Source organism: Otolemur garnettii, unplaced genomic scaffold (genome assembly GCF_000181295.1).
Source record: "Otolemur garnettii isolate 467f Iridium unplaced genomic scaffold, OtoGar3 scaffold00074, whole genome shotgun sequence".
In the NCBI taxonomy this organism is placed as follows: Eukaryota; Metazoa; Chordata; class Mammalia; order Primates; family Galagidae; genus Otolemur; species Otolemur garnettii.
In genome coordinates this window covers 9695196-9708016 of record NW_003852469.1, presented here as the reverse complement: position 1 = coordinate 9708016, position 12821 = coordinate 9695196, and the positions used below count along the sequence as shown (strand labels likewise).

Genomic DNA, 12821 nt, shown 5'->3' with positions numbered 1-12821 from the left:
ATGGGCAATAGATCTTGCTATGATTTGAATGTGTCCCCTCCAAAATTCATGTTGAAACGTAATGCCCATTGTGTTAGTATTAAGAGGTGGTACCTTTTGGGAAGTGACTGTGTTATTGTCTTATGCAAGGGCTGAAGGGAACTAGCTTAGACCCCTTTTTGCCCTTGTATTTTTCCAAATGAGGATACAACATTTGTCCCCTTGGGAAGATGTAGCAACAAGGTGCCATCTTGGAAGCAGAGACCAGGCTTTCAGCAGACATCAAACCTACTGGTACCTTGAACTTGAACTTTCAGCCTCCAGAATAGGGAGAAATAAATTTGTTGTCTGTAAATTACCCAGTCTTGGGCATTTTGTTATAGCAGCACAAATGGACTGAGACAGACTTCAGCAGACATTTCTCAAAAGAAGGCATACAGATGCATGGCCAACAGATACATGAAAAAATGCTCAATGTCAGGCAGTGCCTGTGGCCTGTGGCTCAGTGGGTAGGGTGCCAGCCCTATATACTGAGGGTGGCGGGTTCAAACCTGGCCCTGGCCAAACTGCAACAAAAAACAGCCAGGCGTTGTGGCAGGCGCCTGTAGTCCCAGCTACTCAGGAGGCTGAGACAAGAGAATCACCTAAGCCCAGGAGTTGGAGGTTGCTGTGAGCTATGATGCTACAGCACTCTACCAAGGGCAATAAAGTGAGAACCTGTCTCAAAAAAAAAAAAAAAAGAAAGAAAAATGTTCAACATCAGAGGATACACAAATTAAAACCCTAATGGAATATCATCTCATCCCTACTAAATTGTTGTTATCAAAAAGATGAAAGGTAACAAGTGTTGGTAAGGATGTGTCTCATGTTGGTGGGAATGTAAATTAGTACAGCCATTGGAGAAAAGTGTATAAGGCTCTTCAAAAACTAAAAATAGAATTGCCATATGATGTAGAATTCCCATTTCTGAGTATCCAGGCAAAGAAAATGAAATCAGGATCTTACTGCATCACCATTAACAACAGCCAAGATGAGGAAGGAACCTAAGTGTCCATGAAGAAATGAATGGGTAAAGTAAATATGGTCTATTTACAACAGAGTATTATTCAGCCTAAAAAAAGAAGGAAATTCTGTCATTTGCAACGACTTGGATGAACAAGCCAGGCCTGGAAGGACAAATACTGGGTGATTTCACTTATGTGTGGGATCTAAAACAGTAGCAGTCATAGAAGCAGGTAGGAGAATGACGGAGGTGAGCAGGCAAAATATTGGGGAGATGTTGGGAGAAGGACACACAATTTAAGTCAGACCGGAAAAATAAGTTGAAGAGTTTTATTGAGTATCGTGGTAACTATACATAATTGTAATGTACCATATCTTTCAAAACTGCTAAAAGAGATTTTGAATGTTCTTTCCATAAAAAAATGGTAAGTATATGAGGTGATGGATATGGCAATTAGCTTTATTTAATCACACCACAGTTATACATGTGTCAAAACATTGCATTGCATGCCATAAAAATACGTAATTATTATGTGTCAATTAAATTTTTTAAAAATTTATTTTTTCCCTACGTATATAGAACTTTGAGGGAAATGTCCTATTTTCCTTTAAAATAGCAAGCTCTAATCTCATAAGAAAGTACTGCTTAAGTGATGAGGCTTTGGGAACAGGCAACTAGGCTGCTCAAGCCCTTGCTGTGTCTCGCGGTCCTCAGCAGTGGGTCAAGGGCTGAGCCACAGCTGGAGCCTTCCTGTCCTGATACACACCCTGGACCAAGGTCCAGAAGCCAGCTCTTTATCCCTTAATACCAAGCATAAGACTGATTTATCACAGAGAGCAGGATGAAAGATAGCTGTGAAAACAAAAGGAAATGGTGACAGAGAAATGCAGAAGAGAGGGAAAGGAGGAAAAAGGGGTCTTGAGAGCACCAGGGGGAGGAGAAAACAGTTGTCCAGCCACGGACCCTCACTGAGCCCCCTGCCTGCCAGGCACTCACTATCCTGGTGCTGGGAGAAATGGAACAGCCACAGTCCTACCTCCCTTCCATTTTGTCCTTTTCTCTTAAATCTTCCAGTGTCTGGTACAGGACTGAGTAGGGAAGATGGTCTGTTGCACAGTTTTGGGCTTACAGATGTTACCTGCCTAACATTAACAAATACCTTAAGCTCTCAGAAGCTGAGAGCCAGCATCATGTCTTACCTACTTTTTAGAATGCTCACAATAACTAATATATTACCTGATCTATGTATATATGAGGCTGCGTGTGTGTATATCTATCTATCCCCTAGTAAATGAGAGCTGAACACATGGATTTCTTTTTTTAAGTGAAGGTAAAGAGGGGGAGTCTCAGATTCTTTCCTCTGTTCTGTCTTAAAGAAGAAAGATTTAAAGTAATGACATTTCCAGGAGTTGGCAAAGCCACTTACAAGTCAATCTACTAAAAACTGGAGCTGTACCAAACTCAAGTGGTATCGAATTTCGAATAAAGAACATCTGCCCTTGAGTTAGTTAGAAGGGGGCTGTTGCTGAAAGCACCATCCAAGACATTTTTCCCCATCATTTCATGTTTAAGTTAGCTTCAGACCATTAACACAGTGTTTAATGAGCTTAGGCACAATACCACATCATTTATTATTTTATCAAGCACTTCATGTATGTTAAACACTGTTTCTGTAAGAAACACATAAGAAATCTATTCTGGAAAAGTGTGGACACCATTTAAGGCCATGCCAAGGAGTCTGAACTGCATCTGGATTGGAAAAAATGAGCCAGTTAAGGGTAAGTGACATAATTAGAATCCTATGTCAGCCACGACTGTGAAGGACAGCTTGGTCAAGATTAGAGGGAGAGAAATCTTGAGGGTTTACAGAGATAACGCGGGTCAGAGTTTTCCCAAGTGTGGTGTGTGTGTATCCCATGCAGGATGATCCACTGCGGAAAATTTTTCAAGTCAGTAGTGAGCTATAATTCACCTACTTTATAAAAACCCTTGCGTCCTCTATCTGTGCTGAACTTCTTTATGAGTTCTAAAAGATTTTTAATGAATTCCTAAGGCACTGGGGAAAATTTTAAACTTAAAAATAAATCTGAGCACTCTAAAATGTTAGTTTACTAATATTTACTACTGGGGTTGACAGTAAGACATGATACTGGAACATACCTGCTCAAATATTTTATATTGATAATGTGAATGATCAAAAAAGTTATGAGAGCAGAGATCCAGGTAAAAGATGACAAAATCTGAAGAAGTGTGGCTAGAGTACGAAGGATATTTAAGGGATCAAAGTAACAGGCCTTTGGGCTAGATAAGGATGGACTGGGCAGGTAGGATGCGATGTAATGCTTTTGGACAAGGAAAGAGGCAATTTCAATGACTTCCTCCCCTAAGTCCCACAGCCCCTCATGTCTACCTCCGTCTGTCCCTTAGCACCACCACCTCATGGTCAAGTCACAGGATAAAATGAGGAGCAGGGGGTTACGTCAGTGTGAGAAGCACACACAGGACACTTCCCTGTGTTTCTGACAGTGTCCATCAGAAGGCTGGACCCAAACAACGTTCAGTGATTATCCATTGATTCCAACTTTTGTAAAGAGAATGGCTGGAATCCAAGGAAGGAAACAGGCCTAGATATGAGGAGATGGTGACTTTCCAGGGTACAAGTCTCCAGAGAAAGAAGGATAGACTTAAGGGAGGTAGAGATTATTGCAGCGTGTCTAAGTGTGCCCGCACCACCCTATGGCCAGGTACTGGGTCTGTACTAGAAACATTCATAGTCTTGGGGCCCTACCTGGACCTGAACAACCCGAAGGGGCAGAGATGTGGGCATTTTATACAAGTCCCCAGAGAATTCTTGAGCACATCCAGTTTTGAAAGTGACTGCTTGGTGGGTAGAAAGGGAGGTCCTGCCCAGATCCTGAGAGGGCTGACCATAAGACTCTGTTGGGGGAGCCACACCAGAGGGGGAAACAAAACATGAATTTTCCAGTAAAAATTCCCACAGCCAACAGCAGTAGAAAAATATATTCTGGCAACACTGCCATGAAAAACAAAGAAGGTGATTCCTCCCACACAGCAGGGTTGTTCAGAAAGAACCATGGTGCCCTGGCAATAATCAATTTTAATAATTAAGGCTAATGCGTTTTACATAGAAGAATAAATTAAGGAAAGGCCCACAAACGACAGGGTGATGAACAATGCGTCTTACAAAGTAACAAACAACCTTTTAATTAAACGTTTAATGTTTTCCTAACACTTTATCATTTTTTTCCAGCTGGGCACTCACATTGTTATACATGAATTTTGTAAATTGAAATTATCCCAGAGGTCCTGGCATTTAGGGGAGCTGGAGCCAGGTTGCAGGCTATGAAGAACGGGAAGACGGCCAGTCTCACAGATTAAGGACCACTGGGCTTAGACAATGGTTCTCAGTGGGTGTGGGATAGATTTTGCTTTCAGCAGACATTTGGCAATGTCTGGAGACATTCTTGGTTGTTACAAATGGGGTGATGCTATTGGCTTCTACTAAGTAGAGGCTGAGCGTGCTGCAAAGGATCCTACAATTCACAGGATATCCACTTGCAACAAAGCATTATGTAGACCAAAATGTCAATGGTGCCAAGGTTAAATATGCCCTTAACCTTGCTATGGTTACTGCTGCTGGGGATACATATTCCAGGGTTTTCTGGGGGTGCACTATGACTCCAGTGCAGATATCCCCCCCAAAGCCTTTATCTGAAGTCAAGGATACAGCAAACACCTGACTCTTCTCTCCATCTTTATAGCCTATTCTCTCTCACATGTTTAACTTTACATGTTTGTTTCTCAAGGGTACAAATCTTTTGAAGAAATAAACATCATGACCTGGGCAAAGAAATAATACACAGTTGGTGATAGAAAAGCCCTTAAAGAGATTGTATTTTATTTTTATTTATTTATTTACAGTCTCACTCTACTCATGGTAGAGTGCTATAGCATCATAGCTCAAAACAATCACAAACTCTTGGGCTCAAGCTATTGATCATCTTGCTTCAGCCTCTGGAGTAGCTGGGACTACAGGTACCTGCCACAACACTCAGCTATGTTTTTCAGAGATGGGGTCTTGCTCTTGCTCAGGCTGGTCTTGAATTCCTGAACTCAGGCAATCCACCCACCTTGTCCTCCCAGAGTGTCGGGCTTACAGCCACCACACCCAGCCTTTAAAGACATTTCAGAACCATCTTCTCATTTTCTGGACAGGAAACTGAGGCCTACAAAGAGTCAGTGTTTGTAACTGAAAGGGGAAATCATCTTAGTCCTTTCCAAGGTGGTTAAATTCTTGACATAGCATGGTCATCTTGTTTTAGGGAACAGTGGAGGATGCTTCTTTTTGGTTGTTTTCTTGTCTAAAATCTTTAATCTATCGGTTTGATCATACTAAATATACAGTTTTTCCATCTCTGTGGATTTTATGTCCCAAACAAAGAAAAATATAAAAAAAAATGCATTCTATTTTTAGTTCCCAGATAAGATTCTTATCTGCCTTGATAAAGGTGCTTGCTTGCCTATTCTGGTAAAAACACACAAACATGGACGAGCAACTACTTTAAATACATCTGTAAATGATAAAAAACAGTGTTTAAACTTCTCTGGGAAATAGATTTCTTGGGTAAGACTTAAAAGACTTAAAATTTCTATACTCAATCCGACTTCGAAGTGATTTCATAGCTAAACTAGTCATAATGCTTAATTTTAAGAGGAAAAAAAATACAGAAAATCTCCACTATATTGTTATTGATAAATGACAGTTACTATCAGTTGTCACTAAATCGAATTGATATAGCAAATATATAAAGAAAACTTCTAAAAAACCCCACACAAACAGATAAACCCATTCATTTTCACGTGTATGTGTCTTATTAGTGTATTGGCCATACATAAATAGGAAAGCAGGACACTTTTCAAAGCAGAAAGCAAACAGAACTGCAGATTCCACAGTGAGGGAAGAAAAGTCATCATGTTGCTTTAAGCTATGTAACTCTTCTGAGAACGACATACTTATTAACGTCCATCTTTAGTTCAACTCACCTTCTCCCTTGGATCTTTTATAGAAGTGAATGTGAGACATTATGTATCGAAAAATAGCAAGTGGGAAGTCTAGTAAAATTAATAAAACACAACTCTTTTTTTTCTTCTTTTTAAGAGATGAGGTTTCCTTTTGTCGCCCAGGCTGGAGTACAGTAGCATGATCATAGCTCACTGCAGCTTTGAACTCCTGGGCTCTAGTGATCCTCCTGCCTCCGCCTCCCAAAGTAGTGGAATTACAGGTACACACCACCATGCCTGGCTCAAAACTCAATTTTTGAAGTTATTTTTTGCTTTTAGTTTGATTTTTCTTCCCCTCCCCTTACCTTGTACAATGAGGTTTGCCATTATGGGATATACGCTCTTTACTGTTTATGTGATATATTGTGTGTGTTAAATCCCCAAATTTAATACGGGGAAATGCATTTGCTTAAATAGTTTATATTTGAGCTGGGGAGGTGGAGAAGTCAGCCAGTGTACTTTCTGGCCACCAATAAAAGCTTTCCCTTTCTCTGAAAGTCTCAGAGTATTTATTGTCCTTAAAAATTAAAATGCCATGCTGTCCTCTAAGCTGATCTGGCTTGGCCCTTTCTACTCTTAACAGCATGCTTGATAATGTATTAACTGCATAGGGATAGTAATGTGTACACAGTAAGCATCCAGTAATAATTGCGTGTTAATAATAATTGTGAATTAAAAAACAAAACAGAACAAAAAAAATCTTTCCTGAAACACATCTCCTCTTTTCTTCCTACTAGTCTTTTTGTGTTTTACAACTTAGTACCTTCCATTCCCTTATCAAGGAAGATCAACCTAATTCCTGTTCTCTCTGATAATCATGATATCAGAGATAGCAGTTTCATTCCATTGGAACTACTCTTGCCAGGATTATCCAGTGACCTTTCAGCCACTTAATCTGACAGGTACTTCTTGTCTTACTTTCATCTAGCTTTGCCCCCTTTACTTGGCATGCAGTTCTCCCTTTTTGGTGATTTATTTCAAATTTTGCTTTTGCTTCTCACGTGTCTTAGTCTGTTTCTGGGCCCTACTTACTGCAACATTTGGAGTAAGAAAAAAGAAAAGGCTTCAGAAAGGACTAGGAAAAGAAGCAATGGGGGAAAACCAGGAGACGGTACAGTGAGGCACACCACAGAACCCAGCTGCCCCAGCTGCAGTGACAGCCCTCCTCCCTCCACGTCAGCAAACAGCTAGAACCATCCATCCCACACTCTCAAGATCTCTGCGGTATTTTCATCCTATCCATTTCTTCTACAACTAAGTTAATTCTCCTCTGGGTTGCTGAAACTTCTTTTAAAATAGGCCTTTCTGCTTTTAGTACCAACTTCTACCCGTTTCCCTAATACTACAGTGAGAAAAATTTTTACAGCATCAATCTGATCACATTATTCTCCTGCTACAAATAATTATCTGGAGGATGCTGGGAACCACGGAAGCACCCCAAATCCTCCACATGCCAAATGAGGCCTTTTGTAACTCAGCCTCTGCTCCCCTCTGGAGAGGTGCATTTTCTGCTGCTTCTCAGCACGCTGAGGTCACAGGCAGTGTGGGTCCTGCACCTGGTGCTCTCTCCCCAGGCCTCTGTTCCTTTGCTGAATCATTCCCTTACCTCATCCTACACCTCACCTCTTTGCTTCTTGCCCTTCAAGCTTCCTGCTAGATATCACATCTGCTCCTTCACCTCCAACGCCAGGCAAGGTCCCTTCCTGTGCCCCTACAGTGCTCTGGATTCATCCTTCTGGGTTTCATTTGTCTTTTAGCCCCAGGGCCTAAAACAGTCCGTGATGTGCAGCAAGCACATGACACACATTTATTAAATAAATGCACAACAATCATGATATTAGAGGTGTGTGTGGGAGCTACTTAATACCTATACTTGGTGCATCATAGTCCAGATAAAACTACTTCTGTTATTGCAGCAATAAGAGATTCACAAAGATATCAAAGTAACCTCTCTAGTATGCGTATAAGACATTTTGTTAACCTCCTCATGTGCTGATGGGCACTCAGGCTGTTCCCACATTGTAGGGAGGAGGGGATGGGTAAATTCACACCTAAGAGGTACGGTACAGTGTTTCCTGCCTGGGTGATGGACACACTTCGCTTTGACTCAGATAACACAAAAGCAATTTATGTAATCAAAGTTTTTGTACCCCTGTAATATTCTGAAATAAAATTTTAAAGTGGATAATTCAATGTTTTTTAATATGTTCACAGAATTACTGTGTGTATTGATGCTATAACAAAAAAAGAAATTGATCTAATAAAACAAAAACAAAACAGCTTCCAAAAGCTTTAACTAGTCAATGGCAATGGGGAAATTGCTGGGGCACCAGACAAAATCAGCAAATATGGCTTATAGGGAATGTCCTTAGAATAGCTTTTTTTTTTTCTTTTTTGGAGATGGAGTCTCACTCTATGCTATGGCATCATAGCTCACAGCAACCTCAAACTCCGGGGCTCAGGTGATCTATCCTCTTGCCTCAACCTCTCAAATAGCTGGGACTACAGGCACATGCCACCACACCTGGCTAGTTTTTCTATTTTTAGTAGAGACAGAGTCTTGCTCTTGCTCAGGGTGGCCTTGAACTTCTGAGGTCAAGCAATCCACCCACCTTAGCCTCCCAGAGTACTAAGATTATAGGCGTGAGCCACCACAGTTGGCCCACAGAACAGTTTCAAGTGGAGAGGGGCAAGATAAAGTATTTTTTTTAGCAAGATTAAACTGCTAACCGAAGAATGTTTGTGTAAATACATCTGACATAGAGTTCACGTGCACTTTACCTTGATTAGCTTAGAAAACTCAAATGTCCCATTCAGCTCTGCCCTGCGGGGATGGGAAGGCCCTCCCCACTGTACTGTGTGGATCCCCCAAAATATTTTTATATTCCTCATATAAGTGCTCAATAAAATAAATCAACAAATGAATGAATGAATGAAAAGCTTGCTACCAAGTCAGGCTATCACCCTAACATTCACCAGTCATTTAAAAATGAGGCGCTCTTAGTAAAGAAAAAGATAGGAAAAAAAAAAAAAGAAAGAAAAGGAACCTGGCAATTATGATGAATTAATTAGTAAACTAATCAATTTTAGAAACAAAATTAAAGACTGTGTCATACCTACCATGACTCAATTGTGTCAATTTCTTCTATGGTGTGTGAAATCCAACACATGGCATTTCTGTCCCGTTTGAACAATATGCCCCTGACAGGGCCAGGTTCTCTCATCTACCCTCCAAATACAGAGTACTATTCAAATACAAATACCAGTAAGAATGTCTTATGAAGTACACAAGGGTACTTCTAGGGTCAAAGCACCGTCCAAATGACTTACCTGAGACAATTTTGTTGTAGTGGCAGGCAAAAGTGGACGGCTAAACTTCTTCTGAGAGCCAATGGCTGCTGGAAATGGTGGTGCAGAAAATACGGCTGCAACACAGTTAATTTTGTTTATCCACCCTTGCATTTCCTCTGGGCTCCTATGAGAAACAGACATATTGATATTAGGATATTTCTAGATCTAAGTGTATCATATTATACTCATATCTCATGACTGATTTAAAATGGCCCATGAAAATAATTCCTTCTTCTTGGCATATTTAATCCTTGGCAAAACTTCACTGGAGACTAACGTTTTGAACAATGACTAATAACAAGGCTGTGGAGACTATTATCACCACTGCATAAGATTATGATTATCCTTCTAGGATATAGACGGGAAAAAGGAGAAACCATTTGACAATAAATATTTGTTTATTAAACCCTGACTTACTGTTTAGTACAAGGCTAGGCCAAAAATTAATTATAAAATTAACTCATCTCTTTTAATCATTCCATTTGATTTTAGAATTCAACAGAAGCATATATTGATAAGAGTAAATATAAAAGAATATATCCACTTTGGCAAACAGTTCGACAGTGTCTTCAAAAGTGAACTATGAAGTTATCATACAATGCAGCAATTCTACTCCTAAGTAGGGATCTAAGAGAAATACAGTCATGGAACTACATGAAATTTGTATGTCAATGTTCATAGCACCATTATTCCTAAGAGTCAAAAATGGGAAACGATCTGAATGTCCATCCATCAAGTAGCAAAGGGATGAACAAAATGTGGCCAATCCACACAACCCCAACAGTCAGGAATAACGGGGAGAAGCACTGACGTGTGCTCAACTTGGGTGGTCCTCCAAAGCCTTGTGCTAAGCAAAATAAGCCAGACACAAAAGATCACATAACACATGAGTCTGCGTGGATGAACTGTCCAGAAAAGGTGATTCCATGGAGACAGAATGGAGATTAGTGTGTGGGGCTGAGCCTGGCAGTGACTGCAGAGTGGGCACGGGTCCTGTCTCTGCAGTGATGGCAGTGCTCCAGCACCAGAGTGTGGTGATGGCTGCATCATTGTCAATTTGCCAAACAAGCAAACCCATTGAAATGTACATTTCAAATTGGTGAAATTTTATGATATGCAAAGTATATCTCAATAAGATTGCCAAAAAAAAAAAAAAAAGAAAGAAAGTACCTGCTCTTGTTTGCATTTCTTGTTTCTTGACATTACAGTGCTCTGATCAACAAGCATGCAGGTATTGTTTTCATTACCTTGATGTCAAATTTTAATTCTAGGGTCCACTGGGGTCAGCTGATACTGACATGTTGGGGGTGATTCTGATTACAAAGCGATGACTGACACTGTCTGCCAGACGCTGCTGCTGTGTGACCTCTGTCAAAATTCCTGCTCTAAAGGATCAGTGCTAAAAAAGTCCAGTTTTCCCCATTCACAAATCCAGAATTCTCCACGTGGCATGTTCCAATTCTAATTTGCAGCCTGTCACTGGACCCCTCATTAAACTGGCAATCCATCCCATTTCCTTGCTCACAGTAAGGTTTTGTTTTCCCTGTTGTAGAATCACAGACTATGAGACCTCAGAAGGAAATGAGAGAATAAAGCAGAAATTTACATTTACTGAACAGTTTCTATGTGCCAGGCACTGTGTTAGTATCGCATACACTTATCTCATTTAATCCTCCCAGAACCCTATGAGATAAACATTTTTTTTTTCCTGAGACAAAGTCTCACTTTGTTGTCTTCAGTACAGCGCTGTGGGGTCACAGCTCACAGCAACTTCAAACTCTTGGGCTTCAGCAATTCTCATGCCTCAGCTTCCCAAGTAGCTGAGACTACAGGTGCCTGGCACAATGCCCGGCTATTTTTTTGTTTTTTCATTTAGTAGGCCCAGGCCAGGTTTGAACCCACCAGCCCCGGAAGCATGTGGCTAACCACCGAGCAACGGGCGCTGCCAAGATAAACATGGTTATCTATACCAGTGACAAGCTAATGTTCAAAGAGGTTAAATTATGTGCTAGCAGAAAGAGCTAGGGAAATGGTGATTTGAATGCAGGTCAATTTCACTCTTGCTGTTAAAGACCTTGCCTACTAAAATCCTTATTTTATATTGATGAGGATACGGAGATTAGAGATGGTGAGTGGCTGACCAAGAGTCGCAGGGCTACTTTGTAGCAGCTGAAAAATCTGGACCCTGGGGATCTACTTTATTTTAGTCTCTTTGGCAGTTTTCTCTCTAATGTAACCAGTTAATGACTTTGACTCTAACTCAAAAAATTTCCCCTGCAGAGCTTGTTCCTATTCCTTAAGTGGTGCTGAGGGAGATAAAAAAACAATACAATGTAAAAACCAAACCAACAAAACATACTGAGTTTGAAAAAGCAAGACTCTCCAGTCAGCAGTTTTAAGTTTGAACACATTTGGCTTCTTCTCGTAGTCCGTGGCCTTGGATGCCAGCGCATGGTGCACGCTCACGGCGTTTTTCAAGTCCTCTTCAGACAGGGCCTTTTCTGGCTTATATTCATCCTATAAATGGATACAAAGAAAACAAACACAAAATCATGATCAGATTTCAACTTCTCTTTTTAAAACCCCAAACTAACAAATACATTTTTAAGAAAATTCACGATACCAGGCTGGGTGAGGGGACTCATGCTTGTGATCCCAGCACTCTAGAAGGCTAAGGCTGATGGATTGCCTGAGTTCAGGAGTTCAAGATCAGCCTGAGCAAACGGAGACCCCCATCTCTACAAAAAGTAGAAAAACTAGCCAGGCGTTGTGGTGGGCACCTATAGTCCCAGCTACTTGGGAGGCTGAGGTAAAAGCATCATTTGAGCCCAAGAGCTAGAGGTTGTTATGAGCTATGATGTTATGGCGCTCTACCCAGGGCAACTGAATAAGACTCTGTCTCAAAAAAAAAAAAAAAAAAAAAAATCTCAAAACTATGTAAAAAAGGGAAATAGATGGTAAGTAAAAATAATTCCTTGCAACCTCAAAAATGTCAGAGAACATCAGGTTGTTTGAAAAATTTTTGAGAATAAGAACATACACATACCTAAGAGGCATTTTTGAAAAAGCTGATGTATAATAATTAAGGTAAATAGGTAAGGAAGGTCAAAGGCAGATATATCTGTCACATGCATTTTACAGAGATTTGAAATCAAGCTCAGTCCAATAGTTAGTATGATTTGATTTCAGGATTAGGTGGATGAAAGCAAAAGCTTACAGATATTCATCAACAGAATTATAGCAGCAGTGAAAACAATGCCATTGTAATTCTTTGCTTTCAAGATAATAAATGTTCCCTCTTTTTAGACAAATCATACCAAAAGAAAATGAACAGTAAAATAAAATGATTACCCAGCTCTTCCGTTAAAAGAAAAGAAAATTATTGAGATTACTGTATCAGAAGAAA

At 40.3% G+C, this 12821-nt stretch overlaps 1 protein-coding gene across 2 annotated transcripts in view; it reads right to left on the bottom strand.

Annotated features, from left to right (window-relative positions):
* The window catches only part of PSD3 (pleckstrin and Sec7 domain containing 3), a 470121-nt gene that overhangs the window by 31260 nt on the left and 426040 nt on the right, over positions 1-12821 (bottom strand). For both annotated transcript variants that reach the window (XM_023515535.1, XM_023515536.1), the window contains exons 13-14: positions 11775-11932; positions 9395-9539 (exon numbers count right to left, since the gene is read on the bottom strand). In XM_023515535.1, the coding sequence (XP_023371303.1) occupies positions 9395-9539; positions 11775-11932 (303 nt within the window). The remainder of the gene's footprint in view (positions 1-9394; positions 9540-11774; positions 11933-12821) is intronic.